Below are 26,764 nucleotides of genomic sequence, written 5' to 3'. Positions count from 1 at the left end.
TTTTGGTGTGCTGTGGCATACACACTTGGTGACACCCTTCCTTTTCCTATTTGGAGTCTGTTCTCACCAGGTGCAGAGAGACTGTTTCAGCTGCTTTTTCCTTTCTGTCCAGCCATAGCATCTTTATAGCCTATGAGCAAGTAGCAATTTTTGGACATTGCTCAAAGAGGTTTTGCAGAGCACACTGCTGAGAAGAAGTGGCACTAGCACTAGTAGGTGAGTACTGACGGTATTATGAAGATATCTGTAGACTGAAGGATGTGGAAAAGGAGTGCAAGGACATTTCCCTAAGCTGTTGTCATTTAAAATCCCAGGCCTCAGCCAGAGCAAAGAAACACAAAAGGAACCCCCCACCATGGGTCACCTGACCTCTATACCCTGATAAGCCCCAGGCACGTTCCTGTCCCACCTTAGTGGAGTGGAGCAGTTACCCTAAATGAAGCCTTATAACCCAGACTCTTGCTTCAGCCCTCCGCCATCTTCTGCCCTGAAGATGATCCTGGCCCCATGCTTGGCAATTGGCTTCTCTGCTAAACCTTGATTACAGAGAAGCCTGCTTCCACTGTCCTCATGTATGACATGTGTCCCAAACACTGGGTTCCCTGCCCAGGAGCTGGAGCAAGGTGGGATGAACCCTCCCAACCCTTCCCTGTAGTCACACTAGGACGCAGGTGTTTCCCACCCTGTGGAACGTAGACCCTCCACACCTCTGCTGCGAGCAGCCGGCTACCCCAAGGCTTTGAGTCAGAGGTCTAACAGCCCTGGGGTACCAACCACCTGCCAAACTTTTGTAGCTTTATGCCACATGGACAGTGAAAGGAGCTCGCAAAACCTAAGGCCCACTCCACACACTGGAATCCCACATGAGATTCACTTGTCAGTAGCATGAAGCAAACCGACAAGGCTGACCTGCCTGTTGGCACTCAGCAGCTTTATGGCCCACAAGAGGAGTTCCAGAGCATGTTCAGGGGTTGCATGATCAGGGGCTGGGCTGGGTCAGCATTTTAGCAGGCATGTTCAGAATCGAAGGCTGGGAGTCTCTAGATAGCAGACCTAATGCCAATAGCCAGTAAAGGGATTTGTACCAAAGCCTTTGTTAATGTTAAAGGAGGCCCCCTCGCCAGCTGCCCTTCCCTGGCACACCCAGCAAACCTCCAGATCAGGGGCACCCTTGCCGTTTGTTTTTATAGCCAAGATCCCATTTGTCCAGTTTCTACCACGTAGATGCCACCACCTTTTGGCTAACCAGGAACTCCCACTACTGAGATTAGGAGAACAGATGTTTACCCAGCCCCCCATGGGGGGAAAAGTCCAGTCGGGCACATGGGCGGCCTGCGGAGTACAGAGGGTGCTTTGCCCTCTGTTGAGCCTCCTAAAATATGGGGACTACCCAGTCAGTTTGTGGAGACACCCCTGGGCTGTCTACCAATTCTGAGACTCTTTATTCCCATTCTGACCTCGAGATTAAATGCCTCATTAGGCTTAGCACTCAAATTTGGCCACAATACCAATTAGATAATCTGCACTGGTGGCCCAAGATGAAACCTTTGATCAGTAGCTCTCCAAAGTTCAAAGATTATCTATTACAGATTGTCAAGATTGTCGGAGGTTTTCTACCTCTAAGGTTGCTTTCTCCTTCCCTCCATTGCCAAATAACAGGGATTCTCTCTCCCAGTCCAGTTTCTCAATGGGTCTGTGCCCGACACCCACAAAGACTTAATTAGCGAAGGGCACTGAGGCTTCCCAGAAGCAATTTGTAGATGGACAGAAAAGCCGCTCCCAGCCTCAGCCACCCATAGGCCCCAAGAAGCCACTCCTGGCCCCACCAGACTTCCTAATGCATCTTCTGGGCCCTGTCCCCAGGGTGGACAGTTTTTGAAGTCCATACACTGAACTGCTAGAACCCAAGTCCCACTGCCTATCACCTCAGACAGTATTCTCTTGGGGGCTCCAAGTTATAGGGATGGTGGGTGGCAGGGAGGTGTGTAGTTGTAAGTAAGTGATTGGGAGTGAGACAAGGTTAGACGGCTCTAGGACTCCTGGAATACGGAAAATAGATCTGACTCAGGAGCCTTTTCCAATCTGGAATGGTGATCAATATAAGTTTTAAAATGTCACCCATCTTGATAAGGATTTCTCACAGCATATGTATTAAATACCAATGTTTTACTGTGTGAACCTACTCAAGTAGGTTATAATGCCTCACAAAATATGTATCATGTTAAATGCAGAACTGTATGCTACAAAGATAAGTCAAACTATATGGCAAAGTCAGCACAAACTCAAAGGCCAGTAGCCACCTGGCTCCCTGTCAGGTGCTCAGTGTCACCTATCTGGTGGTTGATGGCTGGCATTGTTACCTTAGCTGGAATAATTGCTTCTGTATCCACATTTAGCAATTTCAAAGGAATTTTACTGAGACCTGGCAAACTCAAGTACATATTGATCAGGAAATTTTAAGTGAAATTCAACAACTAAGAGATTCTGTGATATGACTAGGAGAACAAGATTTCCTATGGGCTCAGACATCAATGTCATGAACATTACCAGTTATATGTCACTAGAGTTCCATATAATGACACTGAGATTCAATGGCAAAATGTAAGTAATCACCTAATGGGACTTAATCATTTTCATGTTTCTTTGAATGTATTGGAATTAGAATCTCAGGTTTGGCTACAGTCAATGCAAAAGGACCAGCTTTTAACAATGAGGAATATAGGGCAATTTGGCTAAAGCAGTCTCTTTGCTTAAACCTTTTAAATACTTTCCTGTAAGTGTATCTTACTTCCTAGCTATTGATCATATGGTCAAACTTATCTCTGTTCTTGTTTTGTATAGTCTATCAAGCAGGATAGAATCAAAACATCAGAAAGTATAATTCAAAGAAAGGGTTTCTCAGGGAGACCTGTCAACCCAGCCACCTCCCAGGACCCATCTCCCTCTGTGACCACTGCCTGATTTTTTTGTAAAAGGAGGACATCACTCAGGCCAATTTTGAAGCTTCTCCCACACACAACCCTCTTCAGCCTCAATCTCCAGGGTCTTCATGTTCTCTTCCAGAACTCTGAAGGGGGGTGTCCCATACTTCACCCATTCTCAGCAGCCAGATTTGATGTTCATCCCAATTCAGAGTCTGGAATGGAGGATATGGAAAATATGCCAAGGGCATTTCCCCTAAGTTTTGTCACGTAAAATCCCAGGCCTTAGCCAGAGGAAAAGAACACAAAAGGAACTGCACTGAGCCCCCCATCCCCACCCCAATCCTGGGTCACCTGACTAGAGAAAGCCCCAGGAAATTCCCTGTTCACATTCCTGTCCCACCTTAATGAATTGGGGCATGCTTCAGCCCACTGCCATGTTCAGCCTTGAACATCAGTTGTACCAGGGTTCCACTGGTTGGCTCTGCTGCTGAGCACTGAGTAAAGAAAAGCCTGCTGATGTGAGGTGTGCCTCCCACCTCCGTCATCTGTCCTAACAACAGACACCATAGAATTCCCACACCCCACGTGTGCCCAGGCTGTGTTGCAGGGTGGGGACGTCATTGTTACATGCCACAAGGAAGAATTAGTAAGAATTGAAGGTACTAATTTCACTTTTTGCTGCTTAAATTTTACTTGAATATATTTAGTAAATTAAGCCACAATGTGATTTTTGCTATTTTACCAGTTAATTTGGTATATAAGGAATGCTTTAAAATTTTGCCAATTGTTTGGTAAGTAAGCAGTATTTGCTAATTTAGTTGGGAAGAAAAATACTAAGTTTTTCATTTATTTAGAAGCTGAACAAACCTGTGCTACTGTTGCTAATTTTTCAATGGCAAATAAGGGGTACTTTCTAGTTTTGCTACTGTTTACTTATGTGGAAGGTTTTCTAAATTTTCATTGTGGTAAATAAGGTACACTGGAAATTTTTGCCCATTTTTCTGTTTATATTCTAATAGCAAATATATGCTAAATTTGGCATTTAATTCCTGTGGGGGGAAAAAGACCACTAAAATTTTTGGTAAGTTTTCCATTTAATTGATATGATAAATAAGGACAACTCGGAGTCTGCTGATATTTCCATAAATATGGTAGAAAGGGGACACTGGTAAATTTCTTGTTTTAAATTTAGTTTATGTGGCAAATAGGGCCACTTGCAAATTATGAATAAGATCTGCATTTAATTTATATAATAGGGCCACGCAACATGGACTTTTTCCAAGTTCTATGTATTAAATAGGGGGATTTGCATTTTTCATAAGAATGGTATTTATGTGGTAAGTGGGGCCAAGTGCAATTTGGGGCAGTTTTTTTAATTCATTCTATATGAAGTTTTACCTTATATTTACATGGGAACATTGGGCAATTTTGCCATTTATTTTATGTGGTGTATATGGGCCAGTTGGAATTCTTCCAAGTGCTGTGTTGCCTTTATGTGATAAACAGGGCCACATGCAATTCTTGGTAAAATTCACGATTTATGTGGTAAGTAGGGCCACTTAAAATTGTACTTTTGCCAAAAATTGTTTATGTGGTAAATAAGGCAATTACGATTTTGGGCAAAATCTGCATTTAACTTATGTAAATAGAGCCACTTTTGATGGTGGTCAGTTTTGCCCTTTATTCTATGTGCTCAACGTGGGTCACTTGGAATTTCCCAAATATTGTAATTTAGACACTCTTGCATTGAGCACACCTGTAAGAATCAGTAATGATGGGCAATATTTACCATTTTATGTCTTGCATGTCCACTGTTTGAATCAAACAAAACCTGTCCATGAAATAAAATAGACAAAATTCAGTATCACCTGTAGTTTGCACACAGGGTTGGGAATCTGTGGAAAAAGATTCATACATAAGTCTTTCTCAGGCTAAAAGTGCATGTTTTAATATTTTCAAAATTTACAAATCAGTATCTCTCAGAAGCTACAGAAAATTGAAAGGAACAAACTCCTTTGAAAGTAACAATATACACAGACCTGCATCTTTCAAAAAAGAAACGTGCACTGCTTCCCCACTGCTGCCAGAACAGGAGTAATTTGGTTTGTACACCTCCAGGTCCTGTCACAGAAAACCAGAAAACAAGCTGGGGTCTACTCTCCTCCTCCAACTTGGGTGAGTCAGCAGGCCGCCATGTAATGTTGCTGTTAAGTGATACATTGTAGGCATTAATTTCCAAAGCAGACACGAGAATACCAATTTGTTAGATTCCTATCCATACCACTTCCGTTTACAAGCAAAGTATCACTTTGTCTGGGCTCAGTTCATCATCAGTGTCTGGGATTGTGGGCAAAAGAGCAGATCGAGTTAAACCCCAAAACTTTTGAGGTGACATGTCTTTTTTGGTGGCTGTGAATTTCCATCCGATGTGACTTGCACATATCTTACACTGGGCGATGGTCCAGGCATACCTATAAGATGAAGGACAAATATTAGCCAAAGTTCATTACATGAATCTGAAAGGAAGAACAGACGCTTTAGAGCAACACTGAGAGAGTTATGCACAAACACCAAGGTGGCCCTGAAGTCAGCTCCCTAGACACTTCACCTGGCTGATGTAACGTGATGGACCTGACTCCATGTTCATACCATATGTTTTCTTCTATTAGAAACAAAAATCACTACCACAAAACGCTGTTTGTACTGCAGTCAACTTAGAAAACAACCATTACTTGCAGGACCGCCCAGTGTGTGCTGGTCAGGTGATGGAATAGTCACAAGAACCACTACTAACATCATTCAACTACTAACATCATTCATAGAGGGCACGTATTCTGCATTTGAAATCAAGGGAACATTTGTGGCAATGTGTTACCTTTTTTTTGTCCTTCATTTTCTCCCCAGGAGTAAAGTCCCACATTTCAATACAATCACTGTCACATCACACCTATTTTCAAGAAAACTTTACCACCTTCCTTAGAACCCTGCAGTTTTTTGCCCATTTCAAGGCAAGCAAAAGGAGCAGCTCCATTACCCAGGAAACCAGCTGTGCTCTGTTGAAGGGCGACCTATCAGGTTCAAGTTGGAAGCTTTATACACGGTCAGCGTCTCATGCACATATCCATGAGGATTCACATAGGCTGCCATGGGCCCACATAAGGATAAACTAAAAGAGAAAAAAATTTTGAAAGTCTACCAGCCAATGAAGTTAGTTCATCTTGCAGACAAACATTTCCTGTGAAAAAACAGGGCTGTGTCCATCCCAGTGATGACCCAAAGACAAGTACTTCAAATTCTGCTGACAGTATATTTGCTCACCCTCAGGCAGCTGATCTATCAGAATTACTCTCAAACACTTATCATAGCAAAGCCACATTTTCAGTCTTCTAACACCTGATTTGTCCCTGAATACCACTATCACTCACCTCATCCTGTGACACACAGGTACCCTCCAAACACCTTTTAATGGGTACATTTTTCAAAAAAAGAGGGTAACAATTGCAACTATTTGACTTTACCATGCTGCTGCTAAACTTTCATTAAAATGCTTTATTTATGGAGGCTAATTCTGGAACAGTGATGGGGAGACAGTCCTGAATGCATACAATAAAAATGTAATAAAGACCTTACCTGAATATTTCATTTTTGGTTGTGATCTCTGTTTCTTGACATTGTTTACAGCAAAGGGAAGTGCACTGGAAAGTACAGATAAAATGCTCAGTGGACCAATTTTGCATTCATTCTAATTATTTACCTCATTCATTACCTCATTAAGAAAGCTGGCAGGACAAAAAAGGTGACACACTGCCACCAATGTTCCCTTGATCTCACCAGGTTGTACAAGGCATTCATATTTGACAAATGCAGAACACCTGCCCTCTATGAAAGCACCATCCCACCTCTGAATGCCCACAGTGAGTCACTGACTTTAACAGCATTTTGGAATAAGAATGCTCAACATTCATTTTAAGTGGAAATCCTAACTGCCTCTGTCCCCAGCCTGCACATCCTGGTTCAGGGGAGTCTCAGTTCCTTGGACTCACTTTGTTCATGATGTCCAATTCACAGCGAAGCCGCTGGACGGCACTGCCGATTTTAAGGAGCTGAATTCTTAATACATCATCAATAGGAAGACATGCGGCCACTCTGTAAGAAAAATCTTCAAGACATGAAAGGATTTTCAGGATTTAAACTGATGAATCAGATGATGTTCTTTGAAATGACCCTTTCCCTAATAGGATTCCCCAGGACAGGTTAACATAATTACAAACAATTCTAAAATACGCATCTACTACGTAATGTCTGCACACTACCAAAATAAACTACCTGATAAACAGATCATTGTGTATGTTACAATGGCACGTCCTGGGACAGGGGTCGCTCTGCCAGGGACGTGTTCTCTCAGGCTCAGGAGAACTGCTTAACTACACTATGGATTTTCTATGCAAGATTTTGCCTACAGTAATGGTTTCACAGAATGAGAGAATTGTGTTGCAATTACTTTAAAAAAGTTTTTCCAGTTACTCCAAGCAAAGAAAATGTGTATGCTTTTTGGTTATAAAAACAAAACATTGATTCTTTCGGGGCACAAGGCTTGACCTTCCTTCAGCAACACATCACAGACCATGAAAAGAAACTAACTTTTCATACCTATTGGATTTGAAGGAAGAGAATCATCCTTTAGATTTTCATCCCACTCATGTAGCTGTTTCTTAATTCTATCCATCAAGGTTTCCTGGTTTAAAATAAAAGTTGCCACAATGAAGTCATGCTTACTAACATGTACTGTTTCAACTCTGAGTGCTACCAGTGTTTTATTGCATTCAGTACTGTGGAGAGACCTCAGCACCATCGTTTTGTACACTTTCATGTACCTGGGGGTGAAGCCTTTTCCAACGCACTACAGAGTTCTGTGGCCCCTGACACCTACAAGACAGCTTACTGCATGCTCCAAAACCACCCTCGTACCCCTCCCCCACACCCCATCCACAATGGCACCAAAGCAGCAGAAGGAAAACTTCGACTTGCTCTAGTGATATCATAAACCCTTCTCCCAAGACTTGAGGCTTGTGGTCAAACCTATTTGTTAAGAGGAATGACTGGGATGCCTTCATCGTCTAAAACCTGTTACTGACACCACATTCACAGTTCGGAAAAATACTTGGCCCCAAATCCCTGGGTAAGCAATAGAAACTGGGCTTTAAAACCATCCAAGATTCTGCACACTGTCCACCCATCTGCCTCTTCCAGAGTTTTATAAAACGTGGTGATGCCCAGTATGAGACCTCAGGGAGTACCAGGCCCCATGCACATGTCAAGCAGCAGCAGGCTAGTGGTCGGGAGGGGAGGGGAGGGGAACACATTTAGAAAAAGACCAAAACATGGTAATAAAACACTGCAATTTTCTACATGGGAATGCTGCCCGACCCGAGAGAACCCCAGATTGTTTAATAAACCCTAAGGGTTTCAGTGTAGCCTGCCCTTCAGTCACAAGTCACCAGAAGCTAAAAATTCCATTAAGTGGGAGAGACTCCCTGGGTTTGACTTCAGATGTCCTATGTACTTTAGTTCTGAAAATAGCACAAGCATTCTCATTTTGCTTTAATGACACTGGTGACACTGCTTGCCACAGTGGCCAGTTTCATAGGAGTTACTTACAGCATCATAGAGAGAATACAGCCATCGGGGCCACGAAGTCAGATTTGCACAATGAAACTTTCTCTGAAAACAGAAAAAAGTCACTTAATAAAACCCCTAAAAAATAAAGACTCCTATAATGAAAAATTAACTTACAAAGAATTTTGGCTTCAAATATTGTCTTAATGTTGAGAAGATTTTCATGACAATCGTGTCAGATGATGCTCTGGCCTGACCTTCATGTCCTCCAGGTCTGCCCACAGCCAGGACCCTCATTCCTACCGCAGAAACCCCTGTCCCTCTTTCTGACCAGGAGAATTCCCAGTAAAAGCCTCCCTGGTGCTGTGTCCTCGCTGTGCGCACCTCAGGGAGGTGCTCAGCGCCTTTGCTCCTGGCCACAGGCACTTGTGCGTGTCACCTTGCTGGACACTGCGGCACTAGTGGTACACAGCGGCACTAGTGGTACACAGCGTGTGCACCGAGGAGGCCCGCAGTGGGACAGGGGGCGGGACCATGAGGGCCAGGCCGGATTTGGCTGCTCCTTTCCACTGGACCCATTCGGGAACCTTGAAGACCTTTGACTTTTCTGGTGACACTGAGCTTAGGACACACTGGGTAGGTACACAGGGCATTTTCTCCATACCCTTAACCTTCGAGCCATCCTATAGACAGATTTTTCCCTAAACATTCCGTCAAGCCTAGCAGACCCCAGGCTGAGGTCCGCAGCTTTAGCGCCACCACAGTGACTATGGGGATGCACGCGGGGTGCTGGGCCACAGCCAGCTTCCGCTCCTCCGTCCCAACCAGAGAGACCTTGTCAAGTCCCAGCCATCGCTGAGCGCAAAGTCAAGGTGTGGCAGCAGCCTGCCCGTTTTAACACTGGGGAGGACCAAGTAGCAAGAGGGCCTCTAAGGGCCAGGAGGCGTGGCCTGCATCACGGCCAGCTGCCCGCCCCGTTTGCAGGACCCGACCAGAACCTGCTCAACAGGCAATTCCCACTGTCTGTGTAGACACTCCCCTCCCGGGGCCTCTGTGGAGCCGCCCACTCTGCGCCACAAGAGCTACGCTGCAAGATGGCGAGTCCCCCTCCAGCACTCAGAGTCTGGAGACCCCCGTGCACACGGGACCCACAGGGAAGGACACCTGTTCCAGCTGCTCCAGAACCTCCCTCCTCCACGAGGCACGCCTGCCCCCAGGGATGAATCCAGGGGAACGCCAGTGACTGAGACTTACACCTCAAACATCAAACCAACCACAGGATTCGGAAAGAAAAGTGCATGTTCCACAGGACACCAAATAAATATTAAAACAAACAAAACAAGAAGGCCCAGGGAGCCCATGAAGCATGAAAGGGCTCACATCTGTCTCTGTACAACATGTACGTTCACCACAACAAACATCTCAATACACAGCAGCCACAAGAACTGGGGGAAAGAGACAGAGGACACCCAAGAGAACCGAAAATAAGGGAACAGGTCAGCAAGCACAGATCCTGCTCCTGCATCCACCAGACCAAGTGAGTCAGCGCAACGGGGGAGGTGCTGCTCGGGGACACTAAAAGCACCGGAGTCTTGACCCCAACACCCTGTGCCACACCACCACAGGCAGGCTGGGCGGCTCCTGGCCTGTGCCCACCAACCCCCTTACCCTAGCTGTGCTGCAAACCCACACTGTGAGAGACAAGAACGCTGCTCTGTTCCACGACACTTGAGATGGCCCTAAGGACAGCGTTCACCTGGGAGATGATCCTCAAGAACAGGATGCGCCCTGTCAGGTATCTTACAGCCGTGTCAGGGCAGAGGGTCACTGTGAAATGCCATGTGCTACTACGAAAGCCAGTGGGGTCTTCAGTGAAGGGAAGGCCTGCTTGGTTTAGTCCTCCTGATACCTCAGACTGCCCAGAGATGGACCCAAGACCTCCTCACGCACTTAGGCAGTGGCTTAAACCTGAGGATCCAAAACAGGAGGCCTCTCCTCTAAGCTCTCCTGGACTTGAAAGAAGTACCTAATGCCAAGAATTACTGGAACCACTCAACGACAAGAGAAAAACAAGAGGACCATCAACAACAGCAAGGGTCCAAATACTCTACAGTAGTGATGGCAACCGTCAACACTGTGGCCAGAAGCTCCTGGGCCCTAAGAACACCACGTGGCTACAGGGAGCATCATCTCCGTTGTCAAGGAAAGAAGCACCAAAGGACGCAGCACCTTACCCAAGGTCGCTCAGCTAGTACATGGGGAGTAACCAGGATTTGCACACAGCACACCTACCTGTCACTCACGGAACACAAGTTAAACCTAAGACAAGCACCAGGCATCACACTTATGCATCTAAGATATACCGCTCTTTACCACTGACTACAGCCAGCCACAAGTAAGCTACATAAAATCCAATGTCTGACTTCCTTCCTTTTACAGTAAGAAAGTCCTCTAAGGTTCTGTATCTTGATTTCAACAGATTCTAAAAGCTCTAAATCAACTAAATATGCCTCACATAACTTAATAACTAAATATGCAAACAGAAGAGAACGATACCAGAAAGGATCAGCTACCATTCACCCAGCAATGGCCAAAACTCAGGTAGGTGTCCTTGATGGCCTTAAACTTCTGAGACCTACCCATGTATCTGGCCCCAAGAAGAGGTGCTCCCATCTTACATCTGAGTGATACTTCATAGCCCTTCTTCAAGAAAGCCACCTCCATGATATATTTTGCAAAAGAGTTCAAGAAAATATTAATACTAATCCAAAATTTTAGACACTTGAAAGTGACCCTAACGGATTCTCCGGTGAAGTAACCTTCCCCTGGTGGTGGGCCTTACCACCGAGAGCAAGCACAAGGAACTTATCGCCTGGAGACCCTCCACAACACCTCCACTGGTAAGCCTCACGGCCATGGCTTCAGCTTTCCCTCATACTGACTGTTCAAAAACTGAAACTCCAACCCACTGGGTCTTCAGGGTGCAATGACAGCAAAAGGACAAAACAAACGTCCACACAGAAAATCCTGACCACAGCACGTGAGCGACCAAAGGTGCTCATTTATTTTTTTCAGAAGCTATCACCATCAGCAACATACTAAATATAATTTATCCCAATAAAAAACTACCAGCTTTTCTCTTTTCATTTACTAAATTTCTACTTGGAAATAAAACTGGACACTTATTACCCCTGAGACTTATGACGATGGCAGGTGCAGAGATGCATGTGCACGTAGGTAAGGTGCCCGCGGAGGGAGCGGCTGGTCTGTCTGAGGAAGCCCCTCACCTGATACGGCACGAAATGCGTGATGAAGAGCAGTGCCGCACGCACCGTCACATGTCAGCAGATGTGACGACACAGCGGTCACATGCCGAAGACCAACAGGGAATGACATCTATCAGTGGGAGAGATAAGAGCCTTTCAGATGACTGTAATGGGATAGAGTGAGCTACACGGGAAAACACAGTTCCCACCAGGAGGAACCACACAGGGTGGCGAGCTTCACACAGAATCAGTGCTCAGCACAGGAGACCACAGGGTGCCCCTCTGCATGGAAGGGTCGTTTTTAGTTTGGATTCTTAACAGGCACGCTGAACATTCTACTCCACCAATAAATAACAGAGCACACCCAAAACAAAGTCAAGACAAATGGCAAACAAGAAAATGTCTGGAACTCATTAATGGCAGGAATTATGAAGATTATAAAAACTTACAGATGTCAACCAATCACTAGAAAGATGTGCGAAGATAATAAACTTAGAAATGCAAATACAAGCTTTTCTGAAACAAAATGCTAATCCTGACACTCATCCACCTTACATCTCCAAAAGGAGAGTATGCTTCACTTACCAGATCAGCACATATCAGGTCTGATAGCCTCTGTGACTCTGTAGTAAAAACAACAACGAGACCACAATAGGTGCCACTCTCCTTAGTAAGGTACACGGAAACTGTCAACACTACAAATACAACTACCCTCAACCTGCTAATTCCACTCCTCAACACTGACCAGACATTTGCATCTATAAAAGGACATGTGTACAAGTAACCACCTGCAGATGTCATCAACAGGGGAGGGGTTACCCAAGTTACAGTGTTGCCATACAACAGCTCCTGGGCAGCCTTAAAGAGAAAACTGGTGCTCTGCAGACTGATATGAAAGCATCTCCTATAAGATACCCTAAGTAGCAAGAGGCTTCAGAGCGGTACACCCTTTCACACAAAATAGGGGGCAGAGGAATACCTGTATCCATCTTCCTCCACTCTAGGAAACTGAAAATCTGACCTCACATCTGCAAGCACTATTCTGAATCAATGCCCGTTTTCTCCTGCTCCCAACGACGCACAGGAGCAACACGGCCTACACATGCAGCCTCACTCACTCCTCAATACCCACTGTTTCCACAGTTGAGCTCTCTGTACGTTTCACACTCAGCTCTTTTGCAGTTGGTGTGTCAAGCCTTTCTAAGCGAACAAGCAGATGATCCAGGCGAGCAGAAAGTACACTTAAAAACAGTTAGGTGGTGTTCCAAGTGGGTTCAAGAGTCCTCATTTAAATGTGGATTTTCCCTGCAGTAAACCTAGTGAGTGAAGAAAGCACTGCCCGGGAAGAGGAAGAGTTCCCAGCTCCCACCGCAGGATGAAGGCCTATAGGCAGAAGCAGGTGGGAGACCAACTCCACATCTTTAGATCCACACGTGGGCTCTTCCTGTAAACGCTCCCTTGTTGGAAAGGAAGAGGACACAGAATACTTGGAGAAGGTTCAATGATTATCCTTCTCATCATTTGCGATACTCAGTTTTTAATGGCAAATGTTAATGGGAAGTGCAGACATCCTGAGCTCAACTGGATAGGTCTCAGGAAGACCACAAGGTCCTGCCCCATCTTGTCTGCCTAAATGAATAAAGCGACCTAGTCAGGTTAGCATCGTGTAAGCCTCCTGAGACCCTGAGCACCTTAAATGTCTCCTGAAGACTCTCCAGTGCACTGCTCAACATCACATTGGGATCTTGACATAACTTGGGGCAAGAGAGAGGTCTAGATCTGTCCTAAGACAGCTCAATCACATAATCTGGTCCCTGGTAAGCTAGTGCCCAGCTAAAAGTGCAGCAAGCATAGCACATCCGGCCCCACACGGTACCTGCACCCCCGTTTCCTGTGCCTCTCTGATGCACCTGGAATGGCTCTGAGAGGTCTCTCTCAAGTAAACTGCTCTGTAGGTCCCGGTGTCCAAAAGACAGTAGCCAACTCTTCACCCGTCATCCAGATCCCAAATTTCAGAATCTGAGACATTTTCAGTTTAACAAGGGAAGCCCTTCAAAAATCCAAAAGCCACACAGGATGAATACCCTCCCGTTTAGCCCCTGCCAATGCCACACAAAAGCCAGCCAGGGCTGACACCGGAGAATCCAGACTGACTGACGGAAGGCGGGACGTGACAGGGAGTCAGCTCATCTTCTCCCAAACCAGGATGTGCTTCCTGGCTTTCCTTGCACTCCTTCAGCCGTGAGAATCCAGCTGTAGAGGGCAAATTCTGATTTCACTGTGAAGGTACTGAGGTACTTCCACCACAGAATGGGAAGATTTTAATCATAATTAGCCCCCAAATTAAGCTTTAGAATGCCATCGCATTTGCTTAACTGAAACTCAGGTTTAGGATCAAAAGATCCTGCAGGCAACATGAAAATTTCGTTGTACACATCTTCCAAGTGTTAACTCTAATTGCTTTCACCTTATGACTGGAACAAAACAAGAGAATTTATGGCTTTTAAATGGTTAAGAGCTTTTAAAAACCCATACCTATACACTGAGAAAATACCCACTGATCGCAGTAAACAGCTTTGCAAATACTGAAGTGACAGGCAGGCAGCGTCTCGATGCCACTGCTCTGCCACCCCGGGATGACTGCATTAGGAAACTGGCACCAAGCACACCATGACCCATCAGGGGACTTATTCCAAAGCCACGCCTCAGAGCCCACATGCTGCAGAGCTGCCTCCCACACGTCTCTGTTAACACTCAGGGCTGCAGGTAAAGCTGCTGTGAGCACGGTTTCCCGTGGCTCCACTGTCCACAGAAACAGGGTCAGAGTCCACTTCCAGAACCCATATGAGATCTGGATAAGGAAGCACCACGCAGCTACACAAAACCCACAACACACTGATGTTGTTAAACCTTCAAAAGTCTCCCTTTGTGGTTGTTTGACAATCTTTCAGGAGTCTAATTAGACCTTTTTATTAAAATCTCCTTGTAAAATCTCATTAAAACACCTCCTAGCATGTGTGACCAACCGACTGGACATACAGAATAATGAGCCCTCCTGGCTCATCTAAGCCAGCCAGGCAGGGTCAAGCCCCGTCCACATCCAACACTCTGGGAAAACTGGAGCAGTTCTACCAAAAGAAAACTGAACGTCATCGGGCACCACGCAGAATGCGGACCTCTGCATTCAGAAACTAGTAAACTCATCCTTGAGGCAGAGCTTCGACAGTGACCACTCTACACTTCAAGCCATCTACCTCACTTCCTAAGAGCAAGAGTGATCCACCAAAAATGCACAGAAGACCTAATGCCCAAGCCACAATATCTGGTGAGCGGGTGACTGAGAAGCCTGTGAGGTCCACAGGGTGTCCCAAAACAGTGTGCTCCACCACGACTCTGTGCTACCCCAGAGAAGCCCTCTCCCTTCCTTAGGTACACTGTCCTTACCACTGAAGAGCCAGACATGTGACCTGAAATGTAAGTAGAGATTCCATCTGCTCGTTTCTACACGAGTGACGAGCAGTCACGCATACCTCACCAACCCCGTGACAACCTGCTGCTCTGCCAGACTATTCTTTCACTACAGCCACCTGTGAGATCTTTAAAAGTGCCAGCTACCATCAACTACAGGTAGACCACAGCCACAGAAGGTGTCTGGGGAACCGTCCGAGTCTTCAGTGATTCTTTCTTTCAATGGAGAAAAAAGCAACCTGTCTTAATTGGTTGAAGATGCATAAAAAAAAAAAGCAGTATCTCACCTTCTGGTATTTCTGCCACCATTTACATGAATACTGGTCTTCCCATGAGACAGGTTTTGAAGGAAATATCTGGCACTTATTGAGGGATTCTAACTGAACTGCAGACATGGTTGAAGGCAACACACATTCAGGAAGAATTTGCACTTTAGCTTGCTGGATTCTAAAATAAAGAGAACCAAGCACGGTGTTCATTTTCAAGATAGACTAACTCAAACTGTAAGTTTCTACACATCAAGGAAATTTTAAATACTAACATTTTCTAAATGTTTTTAAAACATATTCACTAAATAAATGCTGATGTTAAGATATAAGACATGTTCAGAAAATAACTTCATTTCATAAATCATAGAACAGTTCATGCTACAGATAATCTAAAGTATGAATTTTCAATCTCACCATGGAATAGAAAGGAATGTCTTCCTGAGTCACATAAATAGAGTTATATTTGACATCAGCCTACTCCTACCACGACTGCTCATCTTGATACTTGTAACCAAACTTCTTAGACAGTTTAGACATCCCAACCCTCCCATGTCCCCCACAACCCGTGCCACCTAAGTGGGGCCTTTCTCATGAGTCATCCTGAGAGGCAGGTTCAGAAAGAGACGATCACAAGCCCAATTACAGGGACACTTCAGCTGAGACTAGAGAACTACATGGCCTCTACGTCCACGTGCAGCCCTCTTCTCCTCCTCATGACCTTAGGGGAACATGCACTCGACTGCCTTTAAACTGAAGAATCATGGAGGCTTTCTTGATAGAGCCTTCATTTTCTAAATGCTACTCCAGAGCATCAGACTTTCAAACACCTGTCATCCATTAATGCAAACGGAGAGGCTGCCCTGTGATCGACCCTCCTGGGAGGCAGCTTTAGAAACGAGGTCTATGCCACGACAGACATGCAAAGGCTGGAAGAAAACACTTTGGAATGATGAAATCAGACACACTGGAAGCCCCTGCTTCTAAGACTCTCATATGAACTATGGCTGGTGTTCATAACATCCACTGCCTTCACCCACAAAACGCTGAGAATAAAATTCTGATACTTCTCATTCATTATCAACTTTTGCTTAGGCTGCTTTGAACTCACAATTCTCTTTCCTCATCCTCCAGAGCTGCTGGGATTACAGATGTGTGCCACCACGCCCAGGCCTTTTGATTTTTGAGACGGGGTGTCCCTAACATACAAAGGCTGGCCTGAAGCTTGCTACCTCCTGCCTCAGCCTCCTGAGTTGCTGGGATGATGCGCCATGGTGTAAACTGTACACCATCCTACAGACGCTCATCAGAATCTGCTTCTCAAGGTCAAAGTACCTGAACTGAGGTACTTCATGCAAATATTATGAAAGACTTCATGCTTTCATCCTGATAAAAGCGATCAGGCTGTGGAAGTAGCTCCGATCACCTCGGAACCCCTGTTCTGCACTGGGAGACTCAGCGCGGCCTAGACCCTCCTTGCTCTGCAGGCTGCAGGCTGCTCTACAGAACACAGGCTGGTTCTCCCGCCAGATGAGTTGCATTTTTAGCATAAGGTAGTTGTGTTTCTTCCCAACCTGTCGATGGCAGTTGTTCTGTGGTATGGCAACATAATTTATATAAATGTTATAAAAACAAAATGTGTAAACAAAAATAAAATCACCTCCATGAATACTAAAACATAAAAAAAAAAATTTCTTCCAAATTCAGTAAAGATAACTCCAATAGTAGGGAAACACCACACTAACCTGAACATTTTCTGTGCTCAAATGACCTCGGGACTGACCACCCTTAGAATCTCTCTTAAAAAACAGAAATATAAACTATAAAAACCAGAAGTATACGCTATACACACAAACCACAAAAATGTCTGAAGCCATCTCTAGTTGGCAAACCCACTTCAAAGAGAAAACCATCTCTCCATCAAAACCAAAACGACTACCTTCCTACATTTTCAATGAAAACATTTATAGTAGGTGACTTTTTCCACTAAGAATCACTGCTCTCAATTATGACAGGGAGGACATATTCTCTTGCAATTTCAACACAATATTAATCCCATTCCAAGAAACAGGGAGTTCTGATTCGTGATACCCTTCTGTGTGTTTATTGATTAAAGACAAAGGTCCATATATTCAGAAAAGGCCAACCAAATAAACACTGAATTTAGCGAGAGTTAGAAAGCAGTAGCATATTTTTATATATGAAGCATCATTTAGGTAAAAAATAAATCAATCAGATATACTTGCCTGTAAAAAAGAAAACTGGCCCGAGTTTCCAAGGTGCTATGGAGAAATTCTGGTGTCACAGAAAAGGCACTGGTGTGGAAGTTGGGGACCTAGAACTAGCCAGCTGACACACACTACTTGTAAGGCTTTAGGCACATTGCTGAACTTCTCTAACACTTGGCTCCCTGGTTTGAAAAAAGGAAACAGCACTACATCATCTCCATGCAAGCACTTCACCGTTTTTAGTGAAGGTGGTCACAGGAAAGCACAGTAGCAAAACCACAGAAACCTCACTCCACACACGCCGGTTACACTTGGGCAGACACATCTGTGTGAGAGGGCTTGACACAGGTCTGTGGAGGCACCCTTTCCAAACCTTTTCCAGCCCTACCACTCTGATGGCGGTGACCCTCACCAGAACCAAATCACATTCCTCCGCCCCTTCTCAGCCTCAGCAGACTGCTGCCATCTTGTGTTCAAAAGACTTTTCCACAACCAGATATGGAAGTCACTATGCTGAGAAATGCACCTTCTCCCAACTCAATTTCCCTGAAACTTTCTAGTAAATAGTGTTCAAAGGTTAAAGAAAAAGAACCAATTAGGTAAGTACGTGGCTAATAAGAACTTCAAAACTGGCACTGTTAGCAAAATCCACAGCAACAAGATAACTGGTCACCACAGTGCAAAGCCCTGGGGAGATCACTCCTTCACTTCACATCACAACATAACTAAGCCTCGGTCACCGTTCTCATGCAGCTCATCTGCCCGGGGAGGCACACATGCGATCCTGTGAGCACACACGTGTACCAGGAACATTGAGGGAACTTCAGGAGAGAACCAAACCCCTCAGGACTCTGACCACTCCATCCCATATTCAAGTCCCAAAAGCCTGCCTGACGCATCTGCAGTGGCATAATCTTGAGCAAACAGACAGACAAAACCATAACACCTTCCTGCATTCAGAAGAAGACATATGCAACACAAAGATCTGGTGGATTTTCAACTCTGGCCAGCGTCACAGATGGATTCCCCAGGACAGGGTGGAACTGAGGAATCTGTGTGCACAAATCTTCCCAGACGACTCCTATGTGCCACAGGACAGAAGCACTGCTCAACACACAACAGCCAATGTCAAGACTACTGGGCTGTTTTAAATGGTTTGCTATTTCTTAAAAAGAGGATAATGATGGTGAACTGGATCTTTTTTTTCCTTAAATGTGGAATTCCTAGATTTTGTGACAAACTCTTACCTAGGCAGCCACTCCAAAATGAGTCTCTGCTGAATGGGTATAAACTCGGGGAATACTAAAGTGCACAAGGTGCAGTGAAGATAAGGACTAGTGGTCAGTTATCATGTGGGTATTGTTTCCGGGTGATAAATTCCCATGGGTGCTATGTGTGGATAGGGAGAGCCGCTGGGTGGAGCAGGTATGTCGTATGACTTTCAAACCTAACGGGAGCTCTGACACCACCTCCCCTGTCCTGGTGAGCACACTGAGACACCGTCTCTCGCTCCGAAGAGAGACCTTCTGTTCCCAAGAAGCCACACCCCAAATGCCACTTTCCTTTGGGTTGACAATGCTCTTCTCAAACCTGGAGGGGTATGAGAATCACCCGGAAATCATTCTTAAAAGGTGCTGAAGTCTCACTTCATCTTAACAACTCTCTGAGGATGGAAAATGAGGTTGGAACCAAGCAACTTCAGCTTTAAGAATTTTCTGGGTGATTCTGGTGGACCCCAAGTGGGAAACAACTGGGATATACTTCAGAAGGGAAAGAGAAACACTAATAAAAAGGCACAAAATGTGAAGAGTTAGTAAAACAGAAAAAAAACACTCCATTGTAAAATGTTCACAAAGCTTTAAAACACAGTATTTCTTACCCATCTGACTGTGTTCTGAGTTCCAGGACTTTGAACCTTTGTCTTCCAATTGCTTTCACTTTCACTATTTCAATTCCAAAGTCTTGTTCTTCTCGATAGGCATATATCTCTGCTGTCGTTCCAAACTGTGCTTCCCTTTCCTGTATATTACTTCCAAAGAAAAGTTTTAAAGATTTTTAACATTTATATATGCAAAGTTAGCAAAAGTAATTCATTTGGGAAAATGATTTACAGTCATCGACTCTCACTTGCAAACCCAGTACAACTTTATTTTTAAAATCACATGGTGGAGGGTACTGGGGTTGTAGCTCAGTGGTAGAGTGCTTGCCTACCACCCAGGCACTAGGTGTGATCCTTAGCACCACATAAAATAAATGAATAAAATACAAGATACTGTGTGCACTTACAACTAAAAAACAATTTAAAGAGTCATATAGGGGAGCATAGGAAAGCTTTGGGATAGACAATTAGAACATAATTTAGGAGAAAGAGTCACCGAAATAGTCAGGGACTCACACACCTCTGAACTCTCATTTCCCAGCCAAACATTCTTTCACTTTGTTAGACCTTCAAGGAAGATATTCTGCTGCTTATTAGCAGCACTGGGGCAGGGGCAGAGGTTGGGGGACAGGGCTCCTGCATTTATTCCCAGCCTCTAGGGCACATTTCCTCCGCCTGCCACAGGGAACAAGAGTTCAGCTCAGTGGGCCACTGCTCTGTACTGGTGCAACTTAACAAGTTTTGGGAGAGTAAAAGAAGGGAGAAAAAAAAAAAACCCAAAACGCTCTTTTTGGAAAACTGATCCTGTACAGCAAAATGGAAAAGCCCTGTTTCTCTTTAAATAAAGACAATTCTTGAAACTAACATTCTAGAAATGTTTTCCAGTAAATATTAATGAGCAAAAGTTTTTCAAGCATCAAAAATGTAAATTGGTTTAGATGGTAAATAACCAATATACTCTAATATTTCAAATCTCACTCAACAAAATTCTTTACTTCTCCTGGACGTGCAAAATAATTCTCTACTTTGCCTTCAACACTGATCTCAGCTGCAAGTACACAGAAGGGCACGAGTGAGGCCAGTTCCCCTAATACTTTACCTGTATGCAAGAACTGCAAAGGTTCTATCTTTCTGAATTAAATTCCGCACCATACTGACTTCTTGAGGGCGAAACAGCTGTAGAGGTAAAGTCTGCCCGGGAATCAGGATCATCATCACCTGTGGGAGCACCGGGATCACCTGACAACTGTCGTCGTCATGCAAAGTCCTGCCATGGAACTCCTCCATGTCAGCGCCCAGATACTGCTCACAACGACAAGAAGGCAAGTGTTACCACACACACACACACACAACACAAGCTCAACAGGCTAAAGAAAAGTCAGAGTAAAGGAGATATAAACAGAGGGGAAGCATAACTATTTATGTGATGATCTTAATGGTCTCACATAAAAACCTAATTTTTAATCTATATTTACTGTTAAAACTTTCAAATCTTAAGAATCTCTCACACATACATATTCCACAACATTTTGCAGTTTGAGCTGTTTTTTCACAGGATCAAAAATAAATTTGGACATCTCTATGTCCAAATACCCCAAATGACAAGAATAAATGTTACTATGTTAAATAGCACCTTCCCGCCACGGGACCTAGCAGACCACAGAATAAGCCCTTAATGGCCCTATTACTACCAAAACTGGAAAAAGAGCAACAACCTCTTAAAGGATTACACCAGTAAACAGTAGGAGCTGCTTACAAATAAAGAATTTATATTTACTGTTGGAAAATAGCCTGCCTCCTCGCAGAATCTCACCATATGATGAAGCTGCTAACAAAAGTCAAAGTCATGGGGCTGGGGTTGTGGCTCGGTAGTAGAACACTCGCCTAGCATGTGAGAGGCGCTGATCTCAGCACCACATAAACATAAATAAATAAAATAAAGGTATTGAGTCCAACTACAACTAAAAAAAAATATTTTTTTAAAAAAAGCTCAAGGTTACATATTTATGCCGTGTAAACTAGCCGTCCACATTGGGCAGTGTGAGGTGTCAGGCCACCTCTTCAGGAATGTGTCCTAGGGATGGATGTGCACTGACAGTGCCAGAGGAGTTAGTGCACTACACACCGTGTGTGAGGTTGGCAGACTCGTGTCAAAATTTATGATGTTTGGTTTTTTTGCTTCTTTGCTGTCCTGGTCTTCAACTTCCATTTCAATTTCATCTTCTTCTTCACTCTCTGCTGTATAAATACAATATAATAAGAAAAAAAACATTAGACCCATGAAAACTTCAAATCTATACCTTTCAAATACATCACACTCTGGGGAGAAAAGGGTACTAGACGCCATACTCACCGCTAACCCCACTAACTGTGAGGAGGCAGCTGGGGGCCCAGGGGCCACACCGCACTCTGCCACCAGGTATCTTCTGTTGTTGTTGCTATTTTCTTTTTAAATCAACTTTTATTTATTTATTTATTTTAAATGTTTTTTTAGTTGTTGATGGACTTCTATTTTTATTTTTATTTATTTGTGCTGAGAATCGAACCCAGTGCCTCAAGCATGCTAGGCAAGTGCGCTACCGCTGAGCCACCACCCCAGCCCCTTAAATCAACTTTTAAATTTTACAATAGTTTAAGAGTTAGAGAAATAGTAGAAAATATTCCCGTAAACCCCACTTCTATTTTCCTCTATAGTTAACATCTTATGTTACAGTACACGTACGTCACAACTAAGAAACCAATGTTGGTACATTCGTGCAACTAAGTAAACTCTACATTTTATTGGGATATCCTGGTTTTAACCTCAACTCCTTTTTCAGTTGCACATTTCCCTCCAGAATACCACATTGCTATGGTCATGACTCCTCTTCAGCCTGCTCTTGGGAGGTGGGGGTAGTTTCTCAGACTTGACTTGGCTTATTCTGTACATTATTGCTCAATTAGGACTCATATGGTGTAATTCTAGTAATCAGTCTAAGGTTACCCACTGTGGGGAGGACGAGGAGGATGGAAAGGAAGTACTGTTTTCCATCACATCAGGGATGCACACTACACACCTGACTGACAGCCCTCATGCTAGCCTTCGTCATCACCTGCAGTACAACCCGTCAGCCCTCTTCACTGTACAGTCACTTTCCCCTCCTTTCACAAGGTACCCCAAAAGCAAATCACTCCATCCACCCTTTAGGGGTGAAGTACTATGGTCCAGGGCCCTATTGGGAAATACCAACATAAAGTATTTAAAATGTCCTGTAAAGAATGTTTTCTCCCTTGCCAGTAATTCATTTTGACACTGTAAACACTGCACCCTCCCTCGGTAAGTCTCAGCTTCCTTGTCTGAAAAAGGACAGGCTCCAAGAAGACCACCTTGGAGAACACTGTTTCAAACTCCTAACTCTATCTAAAGAGTTCCTACATGACAAGTTAAAAAAAAAGAAGAAGAAGGTGATGAGAAAGATAAAGATCTATTAACTAAAACTGAAAAGAGATGTCATCAAAACCTGCTAGAAGAATTCCACAGCGTTGTCCCACTAACACACTCCCTTCCCTGGCTCTCACTCACTCATGAAAGTCAGATATTTGCAATCACCATCATACAGACTTTGCTTTGTAATTTAAAAATTTAAAAAATACCACAAGCAGCATAAAACATTTTAAAGGAAATGACGCAGGCTACTTCCTCTAGGCATACTTTTTAAATTATGAAAACTAAGCCAATATCCTTTAAAAGTGGATGAAAGGGATGAAAGTCAGAAAAAGCAACACTACCCTATGTGTATGGTATGATAGAAGGCAGACGAAAGCCTTTCCATGCCACCTATGGGCACACTTCCTATCCTAGGAGTCTTGACCAGGATTTACTTTGCACCTTAGGGAATATTTGGAAACATCTGAAGACATCTTGGGATGTCACAACTAGAAGAGTCCTACTGGTGATCTAGAGTAGGTGCTTGGGGAATCCTACCAAGCAGAGCACACCACAAAGAATTCCTGGACCTGAAAGGTGTCAGAGACTAGGAAATGTGAGCTTGGACTACGTATAAACATGGACTGAACCTCATTTCTGACCTCACAATTCAGGCATTTTAAAATGCCCCCAAGAAAATTCTAAATACTTAATTTGTCATTTCAAAGGAGTCATTTTTTTCCCCTCTGTGCAAAACATTCTTTAAACAAACTACTTCCACTGAGGTCCCTCTCACAAGACGTTTCACAATAGGGTAACTGTGGGGGTGGGGGGAGTTCCCATTTATCCTCATGAATTAAAAGATTTAAGGCTTTCAAGTTCTGTCAATGACAACAACATAATTGATTTGACTTGTATGAAAACAGTCAGGGCTCTGATACCGGTTGTACCTTTTCTAAGAACACAAAAGTTTTCCTGAGAGATAATAAAGAAAAATTTAAACTGATGAGAAAATTATTCTGAACCTCTGCAACTCTAAAAGCATGGGTTTCACTTGTCATGTGGAGAGAACGACTTTCTTACTCTACTGAAAGTTTAAAACATGAACTACTGGCTCAAAGGCTGGAATAAATACTTCTCTAAATTTGCATTTTAAGTCTTCTGACTTCTGGCATCTAAATGACCACCTAGTATTAGAGAAGCTTCTCTTGTAAAAGTGGCTAAGGCCCATCTCCCCCACTGGGCTGTTTATCAATGGATCTTTTCTCCAAGATAGCTGAATAATTTCAGATGGGAAGAAACTATTTCCTTAGAATTCAAAGTGGACTTACTCTTCAAAACAACTCATATCTCAAGATTTAGGGAAATGTGGTATTTGTCAACAAATAAAACCGCAGGTAATTTAGAAACCAGCATTACTATATATATATACATCTCTGCACCCTCTCACTTTTCCTTTCCCCCTATAGAAAACACAGGCTGGCTGTTCAGAGCTACCGGGTGAGGTCTGATGACTCATCTCAGGCAGGAGCACCATGTGAATGCCAACAGAACATCAATATCCTCCCTCTTTTATTCCCTATTCTCCCTGAAACTCTGGATTTGGCACACACACAGGGGGCTCTGATGATGCCGGGAAAACAGCTCAGCTCTGCTGCTGCAGGTTGACACACCTTTATTTGAGCTATGATGGCTTCAGGAACGACCACTGACCCACCATGGTTTGTTTCACAGAAAAAGGGCTTCCTATATGGAGATACCAATCAATACTGAGCACAGATTCCCTTAGTTAACTACCTAAAAAAAAAAAAAAAAAAACACCTGAGACTGCTTTTCAGCAACCTACAAGAAAAGCCCTTGGCCAGAGATGCACATTCACCAACAATTTAGAACCAACCAACCTCCTAAGTCTTACCTTGTGCATCCTTAGCCCCAGCAGGTGAGCCTCCAGATCAACCTCATAAGGCTTTTCCCCAATTCCTCTAACCCCCGAGCCACCGCCCCCGTGTGAAGAACCACACTGGTTTTCGTTTAACTGGCCTTGAATCAAGGGTCTCTGCCAATCATTCTCACCACGCTCACCTGGACTGCAAAGCTCCTCAAGTACCAGACCTCATTTGGCTCCTCCACAACACCTGACGCCCCGCCTGTTTACAGTGAAGGGACTCAGGGTTTGCGGGAGGCTGACACCACTAAGGCAAAGCCCATCCCGACTGCAGCCGTTCGTGAATAGCTTGTGCAACGGTGCACATATTCTTTCTTTTTCTTTCTGAAGTCGTCGTGCAATACTCCAACACACAAACCCGAGGTCTAAATTCCCACAAAGCACACCGTTAGGACCAGAGGCCAAGGAACCCCACCGCCCCACGGAGCTCCAACCGGTGGCTAAGAGACACCAGCTGTGCTCGCAGGCCAAGCCGCGTTCTGGTCCCGACGCCGCAGCTGGGTGACCTTGGGCGAGTCACTCAACTCCTCGGTTCCCACAGAGAGGGACCTGAACGGTGACAAGTGCAGAAAAACGCAGCCAAGCCCCGTAGGAGCGCAGCACGCCTCGGCTGTCACTCATTCGGGGACAGGCGCCGGGGGAAAAGTCCCCGCAGCGGCCCCGCCCGGACCCCGGCGGCCCCCCAACTCCGGGGCCCTTCCGCGAAGCCGAGCTGAGGGCGTGGGGACGGCCGGGGCGCGCGCGGTCCCCGTCCCCGCGCCCGCTGCAGCCTCATCCGCCACCGCGGCGTCCGCGCCCTCAGGGAAGCGCCGGCCCAGGCCCGCGGCTCGCAGCCCCCGGGGCGCGGCCACCGCCTTTCCCGACCCTGTCAAGCCGCCGGCGACTCCGGGCGTCGCCTCCCACCCGCGGCTATACCCGGGCCCGGGAGTTACCAGGCAGGAGCGGCAGGTGGTTGCCCATGTTGTGCGCAGCGTCCTGTGCGTCTTCCTCGTCGGCCATGTCTGTTTACCCGCAAAGCAGGACGGGACGGGGCGGAGCCTCCAGGGGAGGTTCCGCGCCGCCGCCGCCGCGCGCCGGGGCCACAGCGCCCTCTAGCGGCGCCAGCGGGAAGGGCCGCAAAGCAGGCCCGCAGTCCGGGCGGGAAAGCTGCTCCCAGCGCTGCAGGACCAGCTGCCCTCCTCCTTGCACAGTCCCGGGGCAATGTCCAGCCCTGTCCCCACGTGCACGTGGGGAAACCGAGGCTCGGTGTCCACCCGATTTTAAAAGACAGGAGGGGATGGGCAAGGAACAAACAGAAACCCGTTTACGCACCATGAACTCCTGAGAAATACAGAAATGAAGACCGGAACACGTGCATGGGTTATGGGAAGAACCGGGTTATCCCTGATTTTCCCTTCCACCCGTTCAGCGGGTTTCACATATAATTCATGGATGAGGAGGGGTTCATCTGAAACAGACATTTTAAATGATGCTTTTGCAGAACCGAAAAAGGCTGGGTTGGTAAATAAAATTGTCAAAATAAATTGGGAATGGAGCCACCATTTGACCCAGCCATCCCTCCCTTCTATACCCCAAAGAAGTAAAAACAGCATACTACAGGGACACAGCCACATCAATGTTCATAGCAGCACAATTCACAACAGCTAAACTGTGGAGCCAATGTAGATGCTCTTCAATAGATGAATGGATAAAAAAAAATGTGGCATATATAAACTATGGAATATTTCTGAGCAATAAAAGAAAATCAAATCATGACATTTGCAGGT

At 45.0% G+C, this 26,764-nt stretch overlaps 1 protein-coding gene across 2 annotated transcripts; it reads right to left on the bottom strand.

The window, feature by feature from the left end:
- Nucleotides 1-4,846: 4,846 nt before the first annotated feature.
- Crbn (cereblon) lies at nt 4,847-26,043 on the bottom strand. Of its 2 annotated transcripts, XM_078033563.1 has the most exons (12): nt 25,931-26,000; nt 24,727-24,850; nt 21,773-21,885; nt 20,747-20,949; nt 19,648-19,797; nt 15,562-15,721; nt 8,583-8,645; nt 7,575-7,659; nt 6,968-7,083; nt 6,555-6,619; nt 5,959-6,090; nt 4,847-5,395 (listed from the first exon to the last, which is right to left on the bottom strand). In XM_078033563.1, exons 3-12 carry the CDS (start codon nt 21,854-21,856, stop codon nt 5,215-5,217), a joined length of 1,239 nt encoding a protein of 412 aa, XP_077889689.1. In that variant the 5' UTR covers nt 21,857-21,885; nt 24,727-24,850; nt 25,931-26,000; the 3' UTR covers nt 4,847-5,214. The 2 variants fall into 2 exon arrangements, with proteins under 2 accessions (XP_077889689.1, XP_077889688.1); XM_078033562.1 differs by lacking the exon at nt 24,727-24,850 and having other exon boundaries at nt 25,931-26,043.
- Between the last annotated feature and the right edge of the window lie 721 nt (nt 26,044-26,764).

Source organism: Ictidomys tridecemlineatus, chromosome 16 (genome assembly GCF_052094955.1).
Source record: "Ictidomys tridecemlineatus isolate mIctTri1 chromosome 16, mIctTri1.hap1, whole genome shotgun sequence".
Lineage (NCBI taxonomy): Eukaryota > Metazoa > Chordata > Mammalia > Rodentia > Sciuridae > Ictidomys > Ictidomys tridecemlineatus.
The sequence above is the reverse complement of the archived record's forward strand: the minus strand, read 5'-3'. Positions and strand labels throughout refer to the sequence as shown.

What these genes read in the sequence shown, in the direction of transcription:
- Crbn (XM_078033562.1), bottom strand. Translation starts at nt 25,997, where the DNA reads ATGGCCGACGAGGAAGACGCACAGGACGCTGCGCACAACATGGGCAAC. An exon ending in CTCAGAACACAGTCAGATGG is followed by an intron (nt 15,722 to 19,647) that starts GTAAGAAATACT and finishes TCTTTATTTTAG; the next exon opens with AATCCAGCAAGCTAAAGTGC. An exon ending in ACCAAAAATGAAATATTCAG is followed by an intron (nt 6,091 to 6,554) that starts GTAAGGTCTTTA and finishes TTTCTCTTTTAG; the next exon opens with TTTATCCTTATGTGGGCCCA.